The sequence below is a fragment of the Sarcophilus harrisii genome, chromosome 2 (assembly GCF_902635505.1).
Source record: "Sarcophilus harrisii chromosome 2, mSarHar1.11, whole genome shotgun sequence".
NCBI classification, from domain to species: domain Eukaryota; kingdom Metazoa; phylum Chordata; class Mammalia; order Dasyuromorphia; family Dasyuridae; genus Sarcophilus; species Sarcophilus harrisii.
In genome coordinates, this window is record NC_045427.1 from 412,420,529 (window position 1) to 412,445,620 (window position 25,092).

Consider the following 25,092-nt stretch of genomic DNA (forward strand, 5'->3'; position numbering starts at 1 on the left):
CCTGTTTTAGGCTAAAAGTAATATTAATTTATATCTTTGGAAGTATTTTTTTAGAACTGGCAAAAATTAAAAGGAGAAGAAAGAACAAGAAAAGGCATTTTGGATCGGATTGCAAGCACCAGGGTAAAAGTGGGATTTAGAACATTAGTGTTAGTAACTGTTAATGGAGCATGTTGTATTCACTAGTAGTATATATAAGCTTTTGTAGCAGTATGGAAAGGATTAATTCAATTAAATTATAATCCAATATACTATCTCTTTTGAGAAACTATGAATTAGTTCTTTTTTTATTTTATTTTATTGTACTTGTGATTTCATTGAAATAGGTAATTTTTTTAGTGAGGAATTCCCTTTAGTAAAGGAGATTAGAAACTCCTTTACAGTGGAGAGCCTTCAAGAATTTCCTGGGCACTGAGATGAAAGCCTTCCCCAAGTAGGACACAGTCAATATGTGACCAACAGATCATCTTTACTCCATCTTCTACCCCCTACCTGCTTCAGAGATGTTATATTAGATTTTTCTATAAGTTGCAATCTTAAAATGGCATGTTATTAGTGAAATTCTTTTTGGTTCTATGTAACACTTTAAAAACAATGTACTTATATGATTTTTTTTTCTATCACAGTTAAAATAATTTTTTTAGTATTTTGAAAAAATAATTATGACACTTTCCTAACAAATAATTCATATATGTGTATTTAGGTCTTAAAAAAGATTGTGTATTTACTGAATGTGTTTTGTCCACAAAATTCAAAAGCACATATACATTTTTTTTAATTTTTCTATAGGGAACTCAAAGTTGGCATTCCTGTTACAGATGAAAATGGAAACCGGTTAGGTGAATCAGTGAATGCTGCACAACAAGCTATTGCACAAGTGGTTATCTCAAGAATCCTTATGGCAGCTCCTGGCATGGGTTAGTGTGGTTCATTAGATAATTTAATTCTTTTTTTTTTTTTTTTTTTGAGATGAGGAGGAGATAGGATTAAAGAAAATAACCTTTAATAGGAATATCTAAATTTTAGGGAAAGGATTAAGTCCTACAAATGAATTATGATTCAAGTGGAATTCTAAGGACTATGGTTCAAACTGGGTCTCTTAAAATATTTTATTAAAGACTTCTAAAACTAGTCAGTTTAGGTCTTACAGTAGGAATTTATTTAATCTAGAATTGAACCTGTGCTTCAATTATAAATCATTTGAAGGTTTATCAGTTCATATTTAGAGTCACCCAAGCATAAAGTTAAAGGATAGCTCAAACACAATAGCATCAGAATGTGAAATTCATTGCACAGCTACTGTGTAGCTAATATCCCAGTCACTAATACAGGTAGCCAATGTGTCATTTATCGATCAGGAGAAATAGTGGCATCAGGTTTACTGATACAGACTCCTAATAGGCAATCTGGTGATAGTTGCCGAGATTTTGACTCCCAGCAGCAGAATCCAGGAATATTCTGGACTGCAGCTGTTACAGCAGACCATCTTATGCTCACTATCTATGTAAATGGCATACCATTGAAAGGGTTGGGAGACACAGGTACAGATTGTACAATCATTAGAGATTTCAGTTGGCCCAGTCATTAGCCAAAGATTAAGGCAGACACCCATATGTCTGGCATAGGACGATCAATAGCAGCTGAAGTTAAGTGCTATCCCTTTGAGATGGACATTTGAAGGTGAAACAGGAGTTTTTACTTCTTTGGTAGTTGAAAAAATCCCCATCAATCTATAGGGAAGAGACATTTTAAAGCAGTTAGGATTACAAATGAATACTTCCACTTTTTAGGCAGGGCTGCTGTTGAAGGCCTGCCTGCACTCTCACTTGTTCCCATTCAATGGAAAACTGATACACCAGTGTGGTTAGAACAGTGGCCTTTAGCAAGTGATAAAATTCAGGCCTTAATAGATATAGTAAGTATAAGAGCAACTTGACCAAGGACACTTAGAACCTTCTCTAAGTCCTTGGAATTTCCCTGTGTTTGTTGTAAAAAAGAAATTTGGAAAATGGCAGATGTTGACAGATTTAAGAAAAGTAAATGAACAAATGGAAACTATGGGAACTATTCAGCTTAGACTTGCATCTCCTACTCAATTGCCTAGAGAATGGCCTCTTTGGGTTGCAGACATTAAGGATTGTTTTTATTCTTTCCATCTAGATAAGGAGGATATGAAAAGATTTGCCTTTTCAGAACCTAGCATTAATATAGCTGAGCCTTATAAAAGATCTCTGTGAATGGACAGTTTTGCCACAGGGAATGAAAAATAGCCCTACTATGTGTCCAATGTATGTTGCTGCTGCTCTTACTCCAGTAAGAAAAGCATTTCCAAAAGTTATGTTATTACATTACAGGGATGATATCTTGGGGTGTGCACCTGAGGAGCAAATGTATGGTCTACAAAAGACCATAGAAACACTAAGGAACTCTAAATTGTACATAGCTCCAGAAAAAAAAAATTCAAAGACATGCTCCTTTTCAATATTTAGGATATGAAGTATACCCTAAGGTGCTTACAGTACAAAAGCTTTCTTTAAGAACAGAAAAGTTGAACACTTCAAAAATTAATAGATGTCCAATGGAGTGTCCAATGTTAGGTTTAACCTATCAATTACAACCATTACATGACATTTTAATGAGAGACAGTGCTTTAAACTCACCATGCCAGATTACAAAAGAAGCTCAGGTGGCTTTGAGAGAAGTTGAACTGGCTTTATCCAATGTGGTTGAAAGAGTTAGTTACTCAAAAACCCTTGGAAATAACAGTTTTTGCTACAAAACAGGCACCCACAGCAGTCCTTCATCAAGGAGACAGTGTGATAGAGTGGGTGAACCTCCCGGCACAATCAGAAGAAAGCCTTACTCCTTAACCAGTGCTTGTGGCTCTTATGTACTCTATTATATATCATCAGAGTTGTCAATCTTGTAGAACTATATTAAGTACTAAGTACATGTAAACTAAAGATCATCATCTTAATTCCACTGAGTTAATATTTTGTTGTTAGATTAAATCAATCATACTGAACTAGAAAACTATTAATCACCATGCTAAACTAGATAACCATTGTCTTGTCAATTCCACTGAGTTAACAACTTCTTTCAAGTATTCTTCTCCAGAGTTCTGCCCTTTACAGGATCCAGTGCTAGTCAGAAAAAAAATAGCTAGTTCAGTGACACTGGAAACTTTTCTCCTATCTTAGAGAAAATTTCTAATTGAATAATCACAAATACCATAGACATTGCTCATATCATAAGAGGTATTTAGAAAACTTCATTCTTAGATTTACAATGTATTGAGATGTAAGTCCTAACTGAAACTTTTCATGAATGCCACATTTAGAAAGTTTTCCCCATGTATTAAAAGCCTGCTCTTTTCATATTTATAATATTTATCTCGTATGTATTCTCTGATGACCATTGAGGTAGTTTTTGATTCAATTCTACCCCAACCATCAGATTGTTGGATTTCTCATTTATGGGCTGATGTCTTTGATATCTATTATAATGAAAGAAATGATTCAATAAGAGTCCAGTTCATGTTATGTAGGATTTCTTACCTATGTAGATTCTCTTGAGGACAGTTTGTTACCATACCATTCACATGGACCCTCTGATGTCTTTGTAAACAAAATTGTTAGTTCAATTTTTTGCATAAGGTCATTTGTAGTTTATACATTGTGAGATTTTTTTTTTTTAACTGTGAATTTCAAAAATATTATCAAGTTTTCCAAGCTGACTCTATACTCTCAAAGTACACCATAACACTCCAATGACTCTGGGATCTCAATTTGAATATTCCCTCTTGAGAGTGCAAATCATAAACACATTCATACTAATCTATTGATCCTTTGTGATGTTTATACGTGTTCAAATTTAAATTCAGATAGGGTGACCAAGAATCCTGGGAACCTTCTTTACTTTCTCCTCACTTGGCAGAAATACCAGTGGAAGCACCTAGGATGCATACTTTCTTCAATCCCAGAACCAGTTACATTATCTTTTCTAGTTGTACATTTCTGTAATATCTTATGCTCCAGTTCTTTTTTGAAGGTGTTTGTGTGTGCATGCATTTGATATATCATGGGTCAGCATGACAAATCAAAATAGGAATTTTGGGAAAGTTTTGCAGAAGCACAGACAATGTTCAAAGGCCAATAGACAACACAGAAAAACTTGGAAACCCAGAAATGTATAATAGACATGTATAGTACTGTTTAATATCAATCTAAAATTTATAATGTATTGTAAAAACCTTATAGAAAGAAAAAAAAATCATATCTCTTGTACAAATGGAGGGCCAAAACATTTGACATAGATTTTTCTAGATCCCCTGTGGTGTGGAAGGGATAATTGTATAACTTTTTTTGTGTGTGTGACGGAATGTCACACTTTAGATAGACATTCTTTGTCCATTTAATATTTTTCTTTGGATATTTAGGTCAAAAACTTGGAGTGGTTATAGAACTCTTCCAGGAGGTTCTGAATTGCAGGGTTCCAGGATCTGTAAACAACATAGTGTCATCAACAAACAGAAGCATTTCTAGGACTTTAATTTAGTGCATCTTTTTTTTAATACATAAGGGGATCCTTTTTCTATGTTTAAATAGCCAGAAAGTGACATGAATTTGCTACAAGATTGCAATAGAAAATGTTAACTATAATTAATGCGTTTTAAGTTTTAAGAATATTTTCCTTTCCATTCAGCCATCCCTCCATTTATAATGAACACTTTGGAGAAAAAAGCATTTTTAAAGGTAAGTCTATTTATGGCATCTTTTCAGTTTTTTTTAACACACACACACACACACACACACACATATATATATATCAGACTTCTTAGCTACCACCAAGCATTTCCCCTTTCAGTCATCTCCTGTTCCAATACAAACTGATGAATGAATAAAAAGCACTTGAATAAAGTGTTCTGTTCAAATAAAAAGATATTTCTTATTTCCAGAGCATTTTTTTTTTCAGAAATTTGAAAAACTTCCAGAGATGTAATAAGCCCACTACTTCTATTGAGTTATTAGACCTTATTCATCTTGAGCTTTAACAGAACGTTTATGTAAAAGTAAAAGAAGAGATACTGTATTTGGAATAGTAAATATAAAAATTACTCCAGAGAACATCCTGAATAGGCATTACTTTTCCTCTTTAAATACAGAATTAATGCCTCAATAGCTTAAATGAGGACGCCTCAAGAATTTAGAACACTATTTTGATGATAGTGATCCCAAAAGAATAAATAATCATGTAGCTCATTTGATTTATTTCATATTTGAAAACTGATGTCTAGGTTTTATTCTTTAATAAAATAGAATCCAGCTCAAAAAAAGCAAGGATTTTATGATGTCTCAGAATAAATTCTACTTCAGTTTTGAACGTGGTATTTTAATATAAGTAAGAACAACACTTTTAGGGTATTTATAGGTTTTTTTTTTAAATAAATTCAGTTTATTTAGTCATCAAGCGTTTGTTAAGAACCTACTTTAATAATAAACATATCTGCCAGATGTACAGGAAACACATTTAAAAGATGATAGTAATCCTTCTCAACGAGCTTGCATTCTAATAGGGGAAACAGAGGAAAGACATTAAAAACAAATAAATTCAAAGTAGTTAAGTACAAGATAGTTTAGGAGGGAGGCCTGTAGCATTTGAGTAATTGGGAAAAGCTTCACCTTTTATCTGCATTAATATGGTGTTTTGATCACTGTAAATACATTGATTAACTTAAAGATACTTAAAGAATGTATTAACTCTTCAAGTCTCTATAATATTGCACAATAATAATGGTTGGGAATGTCTAGAATATCGGCACTCCATTTCATCAAACATTAGCACAATTTTTTTTTTTTGTGAGTCCTATGCAAGATACTGCAAGAGACAGAGAGATAATAAGAACTACATGATCCCTGTCTCTAGCACCTCATGACCTAGTGTAAGAGAAAAGTTTAATCCAATGTAATCAATAAATATGGTGACAGAATAACTGAATGTTATCATGTTTTCTCAGGAAAATTTAGCCTTTGGGAAGAGAGAGAGAGAGAGAATGAGTGTGTGTTTGTGTGATACACATATACATACACACTGAACCAGGCTACCATTTATTTAAAATAATTATCAGACTTCTTATATTTCTAAAAGTACAACACCATGCACAACATCAGGGAGGTCCCAAACATATATGAGTCATGTATTCCTTTACTTTTGTAAAATAAATGTTTATAATATACATAAGAACTGTATTATTAGATCAACTTTTTTGAAGAAGAAATACCTAGTATAACCAATGTATGGTTTTTACAAATTTTGCAGATGAGTTTGAAAGTGATTTCTTCAAGGTAAAATGAATTAGCAATGAACTTTGATTTAACCAGTACCTTCTTCATGTCTGTCCATTCATGACTTCCAAAAATCCATCATTTCATAGCATCTTGGCTCCAATGCAGTGACAATACTTCAGTCTGCTTTACTAACAGACATGCTCCCATCAACATTGTATATGACTGATTTTACAAGAAATGTACATTAGTCTTTTCAAGCCTTTTTTGAAACAGGAAAATTTTTTTGGCTAGTTAAAGATGGGGGAACAAGAGGATAGCTGGGTCATATATTTGCAAGTATTATTTCATTATTCTCATGACATTTAGAGTTGTTTTGTTGTGTCTGAATTTCAATAATAATGGGATGATTGTATTTTTGTCCCAGTATTAAAACTGCAAAGGATCTAGAAGTTCATCTAGGTCAGATGTCTCATTCTGCAGAGGTAAAGACAGACCCAAAGAGAATGAGGCACTTGCTCAAAGTCACATTAAATTCTGAGTGGCAGAACTAGGACTTGATGCCAAAATTCTTTTTTAAATAGGACATAACTATGTCTATTGGATAATTTACTTCCATTGGCAAGTGGAAGCTATTTTGTTTCTCTGTATGAATAAACAGACTAGTGATGCAAATATGATCATGGTATAGTAGAAAGAATGCTGGCCCCTAAAACGAAGGAGGGAGCCTCAAATACCACTTCAAGCACTTACTTGGGGCTTAAATAAGTCACAAATTCCAAAGCATCTTGGGTTCTTAATCTGCAATATGGGTTTAGATTAGATAGCTGTTGTCTTCCAATTCTGGATTTCTCTAATGAATCCCTCTCAACTCATTTATATTATATTTCCTGATGATGCATGGAATAAAATGAGATTTGCCCATTATCTGTAAAGTACATTGTACATGCCTGAATCAGAATCATAAGGTTAGAGACCTTAAATTCCTTTTCCATCTCCTTCATTTGCTAGGTGAGGAAGCTGTCAAACATGTATTGCATCCAGCCCCTTCTCTCTGTACTCGGGTAGCCATTACCCAAATGCAAATTATAACCACACTTTGCTTGGATTAATATTTTAGCCTCAGTTTTTCATTTCCACTCTTCTTTTCTCAACCTTCAGTGCTTGCCTGAAAATCCTTTATACCACCTCATGTGCTTGGGAGGTATTGGAATAAGAATTCTCCAGCATAATGTGAGGAAGAGAAGAGGTAGTGGGATATAGCATAAAGAGCCTGAACTCAGTCAGAATATTTAGATGATAAATCTGGCTGTGCTATTTGTTAGTGGTGTGATCTTGGGCAAGTAATCTTTTCTGAGAAATTCAGTTTCCTATTCCTCTCAATTGGGAGGAAATAAAAAATGGGAACAGTAACAGGGCCAGAATTAGAGAGTTGTTTCCATACCAACTACTACTTTCTTATGGTGGTGTTGTTACATCAGCTTTTTTGGTTTTGTTTTGTTTTTTGTTTTGTAGAAGCTGTTGATTAATTCTGGATAGTGTCCTCTCCTATGCCCCTCCATACTTTTCTACATTGCTAGGTTTCAGTGGTAGGTTCAGTCTAGTTAACTGATGAATTTTGTCAATATTGAGAAATCCTCCAAATGTGAATTACTAGGAAAATTCTTAAAATCCTAGTCAATGAAAAATTCACATCACCTCAATGGCCACATTGGGCTTATAATTTTATAATCATACCATTGGAGCTGTTAAACATTGCAGTTAATGAAGAGAATTCCTCATGGTAGGAGCAATGTTTTTCTGGGTTTTCTTAACTTAAATCTTTTGAGGATCCATGGTTTTCTTCTCCCTGCATAACTGCAGATCACAGCACTATTCTGTATGTATTCTGATACATATCCTTATGAGTTTCTGGAGCCAAAAAAGTAATCATCTCGTTGCTTTCTTTGGAGAGTGTTTCTGTGCTTATCCTCTTTTTCACTAGGGAAGCAGAGTATGGATCTGGGGTCAGAAGATCCGGTTTTTGTGATATGGTTTTGGACATGTAATTTTAACTGTTTTGGTTATCAGTTTCCTTATTTTCAAAACAAGACAAATTGAGGTCTAAAGTCTTCTCAGATTAATTCTAGTCCTAAATTATTAGGACTAGATAACCCTAGTCAAAAGCTTTCTGACTTGATAAATACTGCCACAGTTATAACTTGTTGGTATGATCTCTCAGAACTAACAATCTTCATCTCATGAAAAAAAGGGAGGAATTTATTTGAGGTTTGCTTTTTTTTTTCCCCAATTATTTTAAACCAGGGAGAAATTATTAGTGAGTGGGTAGTAAACTCCCTAATTCTATAATTTTCTGATACATTGCTTCTTTCTGTATGATGCAGTTCAGTATGACTAATCATTGTCTAGAATTCAGTCACAGATTTTTCTAAGCTGGATTGATCCTTAGATCTTAAGTACAGTGCCCTTACTGGACAGATATGGAGGAAAGTTAGTCTTGAAGGGGAGAAATGACTTGTCCAAAATCAAACAGTGAAGTAGTAGCAAGACCTCTATGAGAATTCAAATCTCCTTTGATTTTGCCATGATATCATAGTGTTTTTAAATGTCAGGGAACATAGGTAGCATTTTTGTGCTCCACACTTTTATACTTTCATTAGGGGGTCAGATCCTCAATCTGATCTACACATTCTCTTTCTTATATTTTCCCATAGAATTAATTGGGGGAAAATATCAGTAGTAGTGGGAAGATGGCAAAATACATTGCACAAAATTTGATGTGTTTATGAATGTTTTTTCATTAAGAATGGTTTCCATCACCATTTTTGTAATCTTCTGATGAACTATCGTTAGTAATTAAACTGATATCTTGATTAAATAATAATGTTTCATTCCAAATTTTAATTTTAAAAATTGTTCCTACATAAAAAGGTATCTCAACTATCTACTCATAATACTGATTATCTCGGTTAGTATAATATACAAAAGATAGAAAGTTGCAAGTTTATCCTTTATAAAATATGTCAAAGAAATCTCATTCCATGGATTTAGATTGAACCCCCCCCTCCCCGCCTTCTAAGAGATTAATAGAGGAAATATGTTGAGTCATGTTGGAAATTAGTCACATTGTTTTATAGTTATAAAGATTTATAGTTACAAGGGACTTTTAGAGGTCATCTTTCTTGTTCAACCTCATCATTTTACAAATCAAGAAAACTGAAGGATAGATGAGATAAGGAAGCTGCTTGGGATCATACAGTGATGAAAGAACTAAAATTTGAACCGAAGTTCTCAAATTCTAAAATCAAAGAGATTTTCCATTTTTCCAAGAGCATTCTCAAAAAATGCCAAAGTTTATTGAGTAAATGATGTCCTTATCAAGATTAGAACTGAGATCTGAGTCCTAAGACATTTTCACTGTACTACAATGCTTTTAAGTTAAAATGACTAGAAACTACTCTTATCTACAAAATTTAAAATTTCTACTTTTTAAAATCAATAGACTAATCAATAGTTACTGTAGTTTTCATAAGGTATTCCAAACATATTTAAGAAAAAAATGGAAAGTTTATTGAAAAGGGTTTTAATCTTTCAATCCAAAAGATTGGGACCACTGTCTATTTACCAACATTTAACTTTTAAGTCACCTCTGTTTTGTTTCTTTGAATGTAATTGTATGTAAAAAGGATGCCGATTATATTAAAATGACAAATTGGATAAAGCAAAACAAAAAAAAAATTAACTTTTTAATGTGGTTTGAAACACTTCCAAATGCTCAAAAGTAACTTTTTAAAAAGTGTATATAATTCAAGTAAGAGTGAGATATAACTCTCATTAGGAATATTTAGCAATAAAAATGCAATTCAATGAAACTTTTATCAAGTGCCAATTCTGTGCAAGTCATAAAATAGCTCTGAAGAACATTCTAATAGCATTATTTAGTAATTAGCTAAAGAAGTACAAGGCGTTATGAGAAAAAAAAGAATTTTATAGTTAGAGGGACTAGTGGAGACTTCATGGAGGAAGATAAAAATATAGAGAAATGGGATTGACATGAAAGCTTGTATACTTCTGCAAATTTCTGAAAGTGGGAGATGAAAATAATTGGAATCCAATGGGCTTGAAAGTTGGAATCAATTTGGATTGTACCTTAGATACCAGATTGAGGAATTTATATTTTACCCCAATAAATATCCTGTGAAAATTTGTGATCACAAGTGATTTGTCAAACCTGTCCCTTAAAATATTACCGGCAGCTGTGTGGAGGATTCATTGAAGAAAGGAAAGATTGGAAGCAGAGACAGCAAATAGAAATCTGATACTGTTTCTAAGCAAGAGATGATAAGATTGTGAATGGGGTGATGATCATATGAATAGAAAGGAGTCAAATGTGTGATGAGTGTTTTTAACTTTCTCCAACACATACAATAATCACAATTAGCGTTTAATGCATGATGAATACCCTTAACCTTTTTTAAAACATTTATGATGCTTACTTTAAATAACATTATTGTCCTTAACTTTCCCAAATACACACAGCAAATGCAATTAGTGTTTTTTTTCCCCAGAATTCTCTGAGCTCAGTCCCAACTATTCTCTTTTGCACATTAAGATATTCATTTGGCAACTTGTATAAAACACAAACTAGTATCATACTGTCTTCTGACCAAGTCACTGTCTGGATTTGTGACAAGTAACAAATCATTGGGATCAACTCATCTTGAGAATTCATGTCATCATCCTGCCTCATGTGTCTGCAAGCTCTACCCCCTGGAGCCCTCAATCCTGAAGGCAGGAATAATATGTCTGGGAAATTTCAAATAGTAGTAACTTATTCCTTGTGTAATTAAAAAAAAAACCCTATGAATGTAAAGTCTTTTCCTCATAATGAGATAGCTAATTACAAATATTATTAATCACATTTTAAAGATGAGAAATCTCAGAGTCAGGGAGGTTAAATGACTTGACTGATCATGTAAGCAGTCAGTTTGAGAGACAAAATTTGAACCCTATTTTGATTCAAATAGACTGCTCTGTAAGGTTATCATTAAGCAAGAAAATATATCATTGGCAATGGCTAACTACAATCTGATTATTTCTCCAACTCTATTATTTTTTGTGGTTATGGTAACAATTTTCAAGTATTTTAACTAAGTCTATTTTTATTGCCTCCTTTATTAACTTAAAATTCCAACTTCTTTTTTTCCCCCTTAAGCAAAGATCAAAACTTACTCATTTACTTTTGTTCTCACTAACAAAACAAGAAAAAGATGTTCTGATGTGCTAGTAACACAATTAACCAAAGTTAGTTTGTGCTTGAGTTGTTGCACATAATTTATATATTCAAATATTGACATGTGCTGTTAAATGTCAATTGACCTTTGATTACTTACCCATATGTAGATTTTGGATAGGGTTGAGAAGCCTGAATTGGTAGTTGTTAGCATAATATAAAAATTATACCACTGCCCTAAATATGGTATTTCATCAGCCTAAGAAATTGTCCATAAATAGCTGGTGCAAAAGAATTTTGATTTTAATTTACTTATACTGCAGAGGTTCCCCTGGATGAGTGCTCCTATTCAAGTTGGATTAGTTGGCTTCTGGTGAGTAAAACTCTGGTTCTATTCTTTTTAAAGGATAAAGTATATCAGGGACGTATGGGAGCATAGGGAAGGAACAGAAAATGTGAAACCATTTGTTGGCCCTTTGTGGAGTAAACATTTTACAGGACCATGGAGGAGAAGCTTAGCATAACTTGGCCTCTGTTTTCATTAGATGATTTTGTACCATGTTTAATTTTAAACAAGTATTTGGAGAAAATACATAGTAGTGCAGAAGCTAGCTATCTAATCATAGTATTATTTTTTGGTAATGAAAATTGTATGTCATGATTGCATGATATAAAATGATATGTCTTCTATGATGACTAAAAATTTCTTTGTTCTTTTATAGTTTGGTGTTTGCTACGCCTCTGTGTTGTGCATTGTTTCCTCAGAAAAGGTAATGTATTTAGCACTACTGGCTATTTTATTTGGGAAAATATCAACTTAGGAAGATTAAAGTCTTACGTACTGGGATTTTAAGGAATCATGGAAGAATAAGACATGCATTAACTCAGGTAGAAAATTTAAGATTTGAATCTAATCAAATCAAACTTGGTATGTATCTTAAAAGAGCTGCATCATAACTTTACTGTGAGATTCTTTTGATGTCTCCATTTGATAAAAAAATAAACTGTGGATTCTTGAAGGAAGGCCTTACAGTCTTCCTAATCTAGAAATCTTTCCCATATGGTTTTGGTGACAAAGTGTCTTTCATCTGAGGCCTAGTCTTAATTGCAGAAAGACTTATTACCAGAATTGATCATTAAATAATGTTTTTTTTTTTTTAAACCACAGTAGCAAATGGAGATTGTTCACTAGAATTACAGAATCTAGACATTGTTAAAATTGTGGATCTGTGAAATAATTTTTGTAAGAAGATCCTGGACTTTGAATCAGGAGACCTAAGTTTAAGCTTCCAAATCAGATATTTGCTAGCTGTCTGACCGGGCAAATCAGTTAATTCGTGTTTCTAGAGTACTTCACCTATACAAAATACTTTCTCCATGACCAAATTGTGAGGGCAGTAGCCTACATATAATCCTCATTTTACAGCTGAAGAAACTGAAGTTCACAGAAGTACATTTTATCTTTGTTTTATAGTCACTGTTTTACTCTCAGAACAAAATGAATTGCTACAATGTGTCTTCAATTTACAGTTTATATTTTGGTAGAGTAAATGAAATCTTTCCTAGTGATGATTTTTCTTTATATGTAGAATAAAATTTAGAAATTACAAGAAGCAATGTTTTATTTTTATTTTAAGAACAAAATACTTTGTTTCTGACTTAGTTATGATTTTTTAAAAAACCATGTAAATACTATGTACAGAGTATTGTGTGAGGTTCTTTAAAAAATAAACTGTTGAAATGAGACATGGACCCTAATTTCATGCACTTTCATTTTAAAAAGGAGATAAGACAAGTGGAATTATACAGTATTTTGTAAGTGCAATTAGACAGAAAACAAAGTGCTATGTGAATTCTGAGGAAGGAGAAGATGAAATTTAAAAAAAAAATTTCATGGAGAAGATCACATTTGAGTTGGGCTTTAAAGAAGAATAGGAATAAAATGGAAGGGGAAAGAGGATAGTTTTTTAACCAAATATATCTTCTATCGACTCATTCCTGACTCTCCAATCTGCATGAATGTTTCATTTCACTTCTTGAATTCTGGTCAAGTTGTAACTTTCCCATTTCTTTCACATTCAGTTCGATGTCTGTTACACGCTTGGAGCCAGAATTGAAAGCCAAGATTCAAGAGACCAGTCCTGAATTAGAACGTGTGTATTTTAATAAGGGATTATAAATCGGAAGAAGACTTGAACATTTTAAAGATAATCATGCAAACCCAAATACATCATGCCAGTATCCGTAAAAATGCCTTTGTCTTTATAATTAGTTAACTTCCTTGGTATCCAAATTTACCTTATTGACTAAATATGTTATCTAAATGTGAGATTATACAAATTATACCTTAATACAAAGGATCTTGTTATCTTTGAGAAAACTGTCCTGTCCCTTTCAGAGTTGGTGTTTTAAGAGAGTTTTTAACAGCCCACATCCAGCATATGACTGGGCACAAAGTAGGCACTTAAGAAATATTTATTGATCAATTGATTGAAAAAATGTTTACATCAAATATCAAGCAATGGAAGGTGATTTAAAAAATAGATCCAACTTGTATCCCCATCTATGGTCAAGAAGACTTTCACATACAGGAGGGATTCAGAGCAGGCCAAAGACTAAGAGGATAGAAGACTGAAATCATTACTCTTGACATGCAGCTGGGGGCTGCCTCTGTTACATGGAGCATAGACCCAGATTTCTACTTCTTTCCTTAGGCTCAAATCAAAAGATACTTTTAGGCCTTTTTGTTTAATAAAATAAAGGCTATCCTAATGAGCTCTCCTTTCAGTAATTTTTTCATTTAACAATTTATGGGAAATGAATTTCTTTTTGTATATGCCTCTGTTTTTAAATTCCTAAGAAGGCATCTACCTTCCTTTGAAATAGATGGATATTATTTGGAATTACATTACACTATTACTTAGTATTTAAATAACTTTTAAATTGCCTAAAGCTATCAAACTACAGTTTATCGATACTGTATTTTAAAAGTATATTAAAAACATTGATATTTAATCAAGATTGTCTGATTTTTTAAAATTAGTCATCAGCAAGCATTTGCTTTATGTGTCCAGTTCCTTGTGTTGGCTTCTATTTCAAGCTCTTCTTGGCTTTGAGAAAGACCAAGAAAATGTATTTGATTAATCAATGACCTTACAAACTGTACTTGAATGTTCTCTATTACATTCCATCTTCTGTATGAATATATTCAGTATGCACATCACTTTGCTTATATTATTTGTAACAATTGGCAGTATAATATATTTGATATAAGATTAGAAATTAAACTTCAAGTTTGTAGTGTTAAAAGTAATAAAAGGAAGATCTAAGCATATCACTGAAAGTAGATTCTTGTTATGCAGAGGCTAAAAATAATATGTGGACATTTAGAAAATAATAGAATAGTAAGATATTTTTACTGTTTAATCAGAGTAAATTTCTCACAAACAAGATTTTTTTTAAACTTGTTTCTGTGTTTTTCATCTGAAAGGATTAACAGATCTGAAGCTTTAGTCTCCTTGGAATGATTCTTATCTATATCTCTTCCATCATTCTTTTACCTCATATGTTTTGTCTTTAAAACTGTCTAGATGAAGAAGAATGGCTTCCCCAACACATTCTGAACATTCAGAATATTTTATTTTATTGCAATAAACACGTCCACAGAAAAACCTAACATTCCACACTGACCTTTATAGTTTACTTGGTGCCTCAATAATTTGTTACCATGCATAATATATTCATGATGATATATTTCCCTTTAAATGAACTGATTTTTATATATTTCATTTGCCTCAATTGACCTTGAAAGGCTCCTGCCAATCATTTATAACATCATTTCAGCAACCTAATAATTGATTCATATTAAGTATATGTTTTTCACTAGTAAAAGACATACACTGATTTGAAGACTGATAAATTATTCACACTAAGAAAATGTGACCAAAGCACAGACATAAAGATGACAAATATCATGGATATATGTATATATGAAAACACAGACACATATATTTTAAATTTTGTTTATTGAAGCTTCAGACTATTAATGCTTTTCTACAGATCATTTATTTTACAGTTTCAAGGTATTAATAAGAAGAACAAATGAGCAAAGCTCAGGCAATTTTTGCTGGTGTTATAGAAAAAAATATTTTTTTTAAAATTTAAAGTGCAATAAGATCCTAAAGCTGGTAAAGATAAATAGTTATTAATATTTCTATTAATGCTCTATAAGAGGAATATAATTTTAAGTGATGGCAGTGACTGATATTATTAATTTCAGTATTAGCAATGTCTTGCCAGTGTTGATGGAGTCAATGTACTATTAAATTCAACTGGATGAAATATTAAATAAACTCAGATTGAAATGAAATTGTCTTTTTTTTAAAACTATAGTCCTGATAAGTGTAATTTCAAATTTTAGTTAATGGTGCATACATTTCAAGCATAATATTCTGATTTTACCACCAATAGCTTAAAATCCCTGATAAGAAACTAATCTTTGTATTATACATTCTTTAAAAGATATTTTTCTGCTTTTTGTAATATTTTTCCCATTTCTTTCTTAATGAAATTCTCTTAGACTAAAATAATCAATGAAAAGAACTAGTTTTTGTTTTGTTTTGTTTTTTAACATTTTAACTCCTGCAAAATTAGTATCCTTTTTATGATAGGTTTTAACAAAACAAATCCAAAAAACTTCTGAAAGAAATCTGAAGAAACTACAAAGAAAAAATAACATCATTTAACTTGATCAAACCATCTATTTTGTGATGGTTATATTTGTTTAAAAATGTGCTGGGGATGTTGGGTCTGGGGTCTGTTGTTTAGTCATTTCAGTTGTATCTGCTTTTACATAACCCAATTTGGGGTTTTCTTGACAAAGATACTGGAGTGGTTTACCATTTTCTTCTCCAACTCATTTTGCAGTTGAGGAAACTGAAGCAAACTTGCCCGGGGTCACATAGCTACTAAGTATCTGAGGCCAAATTTGAACTCAGACTCAGGAAAATGAATCATCCTTATTCCAGACCTGATATTCTATCCACTGTTTTCACTTGAGTGCTGGATACATAGGCCACATGCCAATGTAACATTTTTGTTGCTTTTAATTTTCAAAAATTACAGTAAAAGTTGAGGGGGAGTACATATATATATCATGTAAGTGTAAGACTCTGGTTTTGTCCCATTCCTATGAAAATTGCAATATAATGTCACAGAACAAAGGAGATCTTACAGGCCAATTCCATTATTTGATAGAAAACCTTTTTTAGATTCATAAGAAAACTTAGTGATAATGCTGTATAGAGTAATATATAGTGTGCTGGCCTTAGAAGTAGGATGACATAGGTTCATACATTGCCTCTGACATATCCTACCTGTGTGATTTGGAGTAAATCACTTAACCTTTCGATGCAGCAAGGAACTCTAGAGCTTAGAGAATACTTTCTCCGTTTCTCCATCTGCATTAGTGGATAGAAGTCACAATATAGTTATAAGGGGTTCTTAAAAAAAAAAAAAACCGCCAGCAAAAAAGGATTAGAATATGCCATGCTTAATATAAATATGTATTCTGTTTAAGAAAAGTCTCTGAAAATAAAGTTTATCCTTGCAATTATAGTTATAGTAAATAATAAATGGATCCAGTCATTCACATAGGCATGACTTAGCCATATTTCTATAAGAAGAAATTCATGCAATGTTTTCAGCTATTTCAGTCATGGCCAATTCTCCATGACCTCATTTGGGATTTTCTTGAAGATACTGGAGGGTTTTTGCCATTTCCTTCTCCAGTTCATTTTACAGATGAGGAACTGAGGCAAACAGACTTGCCCAGGATCACCCATTTAGTAAATGTCTTGAGACAATATGTGAACTCAAGTAAGACCTCCTAACTCCAGGCTTGGTGCTCGCTCTATTATAACATCTAGCTGCCAATTCATATAGTAATTGTGCGTCAAAACATGAGGTGGATCTCAGAACTCAAGTAAGGTACTAAAGATTTAACCTATAGTACCAGAAGATATTGGAAGTAGCTATACTGCAGTTATAAATATTGTAATGAAATAATAGTTGGCATTTCCCGGTTTAGAGTTTTGTATAACATTATCTACTTTGAGCCTCACAATAGCACTGAAATAACAATAAGTATCATTATCCCCATTCTGTAGATGAGAAAACTGAGCTTTCTGGAAATGTCCTTTGTTCCACAGCTAATATGTAATTTACATGCAAAATTTCACTTGGAGTTCTCTTCTAAGTCCGAGTTCAGTGCATTTTCCAATATTCTGATATAAAACAGTGATTTCAGTCAAGTAGAAATGGGCAATACATAATATCTGTGGACTGCATATTGACACCACAAGTTTATATATTTATTTTTTTTTAAAAAAATAAATTTATCACAGATTGAAATCAACTAGGAACTACATTTTATATTGGTTCAGGCCATAGTGTTATGTGTTATATATTGCCAATAGGTGCATAATTTAGTACTGCTATAGAATATCAAAACTAAAGCCAGAAGCTCTTAGTTCAAATCTCAGCTCTGCTGTTTATTTTAGCAAATCAGCCCTGCAGAGCCTCAGTTTCCTCATCTGTAAAATTGTAATAATACCTGCCCTACCTACAGAGAAGGTAGATTGTGAGGATGGAGGGGAAGGGAAACAAATAAATGCATGTATATGCACATATGTCTATATATACTTTTTACATGTGCATATACATATATATATATATATATATATATATATATATATATATAATATGTAGATGTCCGTATAAACACAGATGGATTGATTACGTGAAGAGCGATGGATGACAAGTAGACAACCATTCTCCCCACTGATATCTTTACAATGTCATGAAAAGGCAAGAGAGGCCTCCAGTACATTGGATAGACCCTCTGTAGCAAACATAAGAAAAAATGGACATAATTCACAGTCTGAGAAGGCATAAATGGATTGTAATCTACGTCATTGGAAGGAATCTCCAAAATGATTAAGATCACAGACACAAGTGGGTAAGCCTGTTAGAAATCATTTCAGAATGTCTTTGGCCTTCTTTGTATTGTTGGAAGTACCATGATTGTTCTAAGCTGGACCTGATCAAGGTTAGTCCCTAGTAGTCTAGATGAGTGGGTCAAAATGAGACATTTATAAATCATCTAATAGGTAATTAGTTTCTACAAAAGTCAACCTTAAGGACACCTCAAATTAATTCAGCTAAGTAAAGTTCCCTTGCCTGGAACATGATCTATTAGTTAACCCATTATAATCTGTCAACCAAGCTTTTAAATGCCTCTGAAATTGCTTGTGGCTACTTTGTGCTAAGGTAATAAGGAAGTGACATTACCAATTTGAGCTGTTAGACCTGGAGCAATACCTCAATACCATATAAGGAAAAACTAGAACTAGCCTAATTTGTGTAGGGAAGAGGGGATAATAGGATGTTTTTACTACAATTATAAAGGAAATGCTAGATTTGGAGCCTGAATACATGAATTTTGAGTCCCTGGTTTGATAATAACTTGTGTGACCAAAGATCAACCATTCCTTTCTTTGTACCTTACTTTCTATACATCTAAAATGAGGGGCTTTGACAATATGATCTTCAAGGTCTTTCCCATTTATAAATTTATGGTCTGAGAAAGTTGGATTGGAGAGACTAATAAGGTTTTCTTTAACCCTAAATTGCTGTTGCTTATTTGGTTTGCTTAAATCTGTAGCTCCTAGATTTTGAGACATCAGAGACTTTAGAGATCATCTAATCCAAACACCCCATTTTATAAGTCAAAACTGAAATTTCTTTTTAATGGAACAAGGAGTCTGGGGTTTTTTTTCCATCTTTTTCTCTAGCTAGAATAAAGTAACGATTTGCTCATACCAACCATTTTTGATCTACTTCCTAAATTACTGTTATTTAAATTCTGACCACCTAGTACCATAATAACAGGTGAATACCTGGGAAAACTCATTGATGCATTTTTTCTAATCCTGTCAGATAAGCAGACCCATTAGAACCATGAGAGATGTCTGAAACAAAAGTATAAATCCCCAAGTTGTTAATGTGAACCGTGATCTTAAAATATCAGTAGATGTAATGATTAATATGGGAACCAGAGAAAGCAAAGTATATCCACTGGGGTGGGTTTATTCCCATTATCAGAATATTTGTAATAACTATCAGCTCATTTGTGGCACACAAAAACTACAGGAAGTATCCACCATAACCTATTGCTACCAAGTTGGATAAGCCCAAGAATCCAGGTATGGCAGTACCCTCTGGTGTCAACATCCTAAATACTTGGGAAAGAGCTCACACTAAAATCCTTGGAACTATCAAATGATTTCATATTAGAAACTGAAATGATTTTAACTGTAGAAATGATATTAAAGAGACTACCATCTGATTTGTTGCAGCATGCTAAGACCCATGAAACATTTCCATCTGACATTCAACCAAAATCTGTTATATCCATCCAATTAGAAAGGGAGTTCCTTCAGAACAGAAACTGCCCTAATTTCCTTAGTATCTCCAGTATTTAACAGTGCTTTGCATGTAGTAAGTAATTTTTTTTTTCATTTGTTAGCATTGACAGATAAGGAGACTAAAGATTTTGAGAGGAAATGGAACTTAATATGACTTAATTGATAAATGAAGGTGCCAGAACTGAAAACGAGGACTTGCTATCTAAGTGGTTTGAACAGTGATACTCCCAAGGAAGTGTGAGCTTTTGGTGGCAAAGTTCTCCCTCTAACATTTGCCTATAGCTCCTGTTGCAATGCTATCCTACTGAGGATAATGCCTGTATGTGGTGTTCTTTTTCTTTAAAATAATAATGGTTCCCTCTGGAAGCAGGTTTCTCAGGGAGGTTTTCTGGAGGCAGCCTTAGTTTCAGTTAAAAGTAATAATCACCCCAAATGCAGCCAGGGATTAAAGTACAGTCTTTTATTGTTTCTTCCAAAATCTTACCTTCTTCACTTGGGGCTCGGCTAGTTTTCTGGAGGCCTTCTCTCTCCTTGGTTCCAAGAGTTCTCTCCAAATGTCTCCAAATCCAAAGGTTTGTCCTTCAGCCTCCAGCCAGCACAAAGGTGGGAAATGGAATGGATCTGACTCCTCTAGCTCAACTCCGAATGTCTCCAGCCAGCACCAAGGTGAAAGTTGGAATGAATCTGTCTTGTCTCCGAGAGAGGGCTTGTGGACTTTTGTATCTCCCAGAGTGCTCCTCTCCGACTCTTGTCAATGTTCCGAACTAACTTGAAGCTCTAAGAGCTATATATATGATCTCCCAAAGGTTGAGTCCTCCTGGAGGCAGGGATTAAGGGAGGTGTGAATTCACAGTTACAAAGTTAACTTTGTGAATCTCCCATACTTGTGAACTCCAATGAGGACTTAAATTCTTCTTGATTATATGAGCTCTCTAAAGGTGTGAACACGAGCATTGTTTCATTTCCATTGAGATAACACTAGGATTCTAACATCTCTCTTGAGTTATCACTTTGCTTCAAGTTGAGTTAACACTAGGGTTCCAACACCTGTATTTTCACTTCTGGTTTGAGAAAAACTTTGACATGCTTACCAAGAGAATTTTATTGATACTGAAATGGAATTTAGCTATAAACCTAAATAACACCATTTAACAATATGGCTGTAGTTTGTTTGGAAAGGGGGGAAGGATTGGGGGTGGGAAATATATATATATGCACATACATACATACACAGAGACGTCCTTATCTATGAAGAATTCCCCATATACTATATCTACACAATCACTTATATGTCATCTACATTTCCTATATTGATTTTTCTGACTATGTCTTGTTAAAAGCAGAAGTCCCTTAGGGATGAGAATGTTTTTAATCCCATGTATTTCTGAGGATTCTTAAAAATGAAAACTTTTTTACTCTCCTATATTTCACATCCTTGTAAAATTGTCATTGCAAAATACTTTTACTGTAGCCAATTAGAAGAGTAAGCATTTATTTTGATTTTGCTGTTTCTTATGTTTTAAAAAATGATTTTTTAAAAAGTTGAGTTTGCACTCTGAGTTACTGAGTCAGAGGTCTTGGGAATGATTCTAAGGACTACCACTCTTTGAACTTCAGTTTACTCATCTTTGAAATGAGATTAGGTTACACAATTTGTAAAGTCCTTTCAATGCTAAATCCTGCTGTGTTCTGAGGAAAGTAAAGATCCAAGAACTTTAGTGATTTGCTCAAGTTTTAGAAATAGAAGTAGGCTTCATTGAATCCAATCGCATCAATTTGCTGAGAAGGAAAATGGACTGGAAAGGATAAGTCTGCACAGAAAGCAACTAGGTAGAATTTGAGCCCAGGTTTCTGATGACAAATTAGGTATACTTTGAATTCATTTCAATTATATGTAACTATTGAGCAAAGCAATTCTATCAAATAGCTGACAGTCATTCTTCAATCAAAACACACCCATTTTGTTATCAGTTCTTTGCACAATTCTATCATTTCTATAGAATGCAAAAAAAAAAAAAAAAAAAAAAAAGGTTGTAAATACAGTCATGTCTTGGGGATCCCTTGGTGGTATTTCTTAAAGGACATGAAAAAAAAATTTTTTTGGAAACTTCAAGTAAAGGCTGGATGATCATGATCATTTCATAGAGGGTCAAGCTAGATGATCTCAGAGGGTCATTCCAACCCTGAGACTAAAACTCAAAATTGAAGAGACAAAGAACTTAAGGCAATGGGACGTAAGGTCAATGATATTGGCATGAGAATCAAATGACTTGGATTCAAATCTCACTTCTAGTGCTATCTGGTGTGACATTGGACAAGTCACTTCTCAGCCCTAGTGTTCTCATCAGTAAAGTAAGGAGGTTGGACTAGATGACCTCTAAGAGCTTAGCAGGGGTCCTCAAACTATGGCCTGTGGACTAGATGTGGCATCTGAGGACGTTTATCCCCCTCACCCAGAGCTATGAAGTTTCTTTATTTAAAGGCCCACAAAACAAAAGTTTTTGTTTTTACTATAGTCTGGCCCTCCAATAATCTGAGGAACAGTGAACTGGCCCCCTATTTAAAAAGTTTAAGGAAGGTCTTTCAACTTTTATCTTTTGTATACTTGCAATCCTACTACATTGATCACATAAACCCAATTCACACTCAAATCAAGATATCACCCTGTGATGTCATTGGTCCTTTTCAAAACAAAGGATTCAACAACAATCAATAGCAACTATACTACTAGTACTAGAAATTTTGCTGTATCTCTAACTGATCCCCTCCTTTTCCTCATTGTCCTTGGTAAGAATAAGGTCTTTAAACAATTTCCTGAGTTCCCTTAGTCATCTTTGAAAGCAACCAGCAGAGGACAGTATTGCTTGCAGAATTCACCTCCCCTCTCCTATCTGAAGTACAATTGTTTTCATTGCTTAGGTGGCAGATTTCTGAGTGCTCCAAATCAAATCTCAGGAGAGCTAGATAACAGCAGTTAGTGTGGGGCATGTGATGTTGTTTAGGGTCTACAATTAAATCTAAGTAGGAAACAATTAGAATGTTCCCAGTATTGTAGCATAAATCATTACCACAAAAATTAATGAGACAGTTGAATAATCCCAGACAATATTCAGTACCTGTGAGGTCACTGACCTCACGCTACAGAGTGATAGAGGGACATTTCTGCCTTTACTCATAAAAAAAAAGTTACTTAGGCTGTTTTAGCTTCCCAATATAATTGTTATTTGGTCTCCTTCTGAGACCTGTATAAAAACAGAAAGCAAATGATGAAGATCTTCATGGGAGATACTGGGACAAGGCAGAATTTGGAGTCTTTGTTGTTTAGTCATTTTCATATCTGACTCTTAAGTGACCCCATTTGGAGTTGTTGGGTTTTTTTTGACAAAGATATTAGAGTGATATTCTCCAATTTATTTTATAGATGAGGAAACTGAGAAAAACAGGTTTAATATGCCCAGGGGTCACATAGCTAATAAGTATCTGATGCCAGATTTGAAAAGCAGGAAAATGACTTTTTCTGACCTTAGGTCAAACCTGTAATATACTGCAATATAGTTGATTTCTACCATTACTATTTGTGAGTGGAAGTAGGATTACATTAGACCAAAAAATAATTACTCAGTTACTCCTAATCTTCAAATCAGAAAGGGAATTAAGAAGCTAGCTACAATCTCTCAGACAACCAAGTATTTCTGTGGATATTGTATAAGGTCAGCCCAGAGCTCCTATGTTCTTCACTCTGTATTTCTACAACATCCTTATGGCTACCTTGAATAAAATTAAATCTTTATTTCATTGGGTTGAATTGAGCTGAATTGAATTGAATTTCTCTCATCTCTATCTGCCAGTATCCTGAGCAATTTAAATATAATAAATAACCTACTGAAAAAAATGTCAGAAAAAGAAGTTTTTTTCTCTGAAGACAGAGAGATATACCCTTTTTAAAACTAATTCAATAAAGAAAAATTCCAATGTATAAACTGACATTACAGGATGATTGTTCATTTCACATAACTCATAGCATTCCTTGCTTAAATAAAGTTATTTAAAATACTCCTTAGGGCATTTAAAATGTATTGTGTTCAGGTCACATATTTTAAAACATTCGGTCAAATATTGTGGGTTGATGTACTCATTCTTGATGGTTATTGCATCTTCCAGTTTTTTTGAACTACCTATTTTGATATGGTTGACTTGCTAGTTTGCATTTGTGCAATCAGACTCAAAAAGGGCATTTCAAAATTCCAGTGTAAATATGCCCATCTCTTCAAAATCACTTGAAGCCAATGTCATTTCTGTCTATTATTTCTTTATTAGTCAGAATTTCTGGAGTTTGTGAAAAATTGAAGATGTTTTCATGAGCTCAGATTCTTCAGTTTTTTCCTTCATCAGCTTTTGGGCCAAATATAAACTCTCTTATTGGCACTTAAAAAGCCTGATCCCTTCCTACTTTTCCAGGCTTCTTTTGCATAACTACCCCACACTGTCTTTGGCTTATATATAACTCTACTACCATCTCCAGCCATAGTGGCCCTACTTGCTGTTTCTTCCACATGATGCTATATCTACCATTTCCAAGTTTATTTATTGGTGGTTCCTCGTGCCTGGAGTATTCATCCTCCAGACATCTGCTTCACAGAATTCTTGATTTTCAAGAATGGATTCAAGAGCCACCTTATAGGAAGCTTTTATTGTTCCCTCAGCTACTAAGGCCTTTCCCTCCAAGGTTACTTTTTATCTTGTATATTCTGTATGTATGACTGTTATCTCCTAGATTAGATTTTAAGTTCTTTGAATTCTAGGAAGTTCTTGATTTAGTGTTTTTATCTCTAGAACTAACCCAGAATAAGTGTTTCATAATTTCTTTTTCATTCATTTTTTTGGGGGAGTTTTTATATTTTATTTTTTTTCCAATTGTATAAACAATTTAAACATTTTCTTTAAATTTTTTTGAGTTTAAAATTCTCTCTCTTCTCCTCTTTGTCTTTTTGATGGTAAGCAATTTGATACACATTATATATTTCATTCTTTTTTCATTCATTCATGAATGATGAAATATATGAGTACCTCTGAGGGCTCTGTTGTCCTC

At 33.4% G+C, this 25,092-nt stretch overlaps 1 protein-coding gene across 1 annotated transcript in view; it reads left to right on the top strand.

Annotated features, from left to right (window-relative positions):
• Positions 1-15,886, top strand: part of SFXN1 (sideroflexin 1) — a 46,529-nt gene extending 30,643 nt beyond the window's left edge. The window contains exons 8-12 of the mRNA XM_003756845.4: positions 790-917; positions 4,705-4,754; positions 11,841-11,890; positions 12,240-12,287; positions 13,600-15,886. Coding sequence (XP_003756893.1) covers positions 790-917; positions 4,705-4,754; positions 11,841-11,890; positions 12,240-12,287; positions 13,600-13,696 — 373 coding nt within the window. The 3' untranslated portion in view covers positions 13,697-15,886. The remainder of the gene's footprint in view (positions 1-789; positions 918-4,704; positions 4,755-11,840; positions 11,891-12,239; positions 12,288-13,599) is intronic.
• The last annotated feature ends 9,206 nt before the right edge of the window (positions 15,887-25,092 follow it).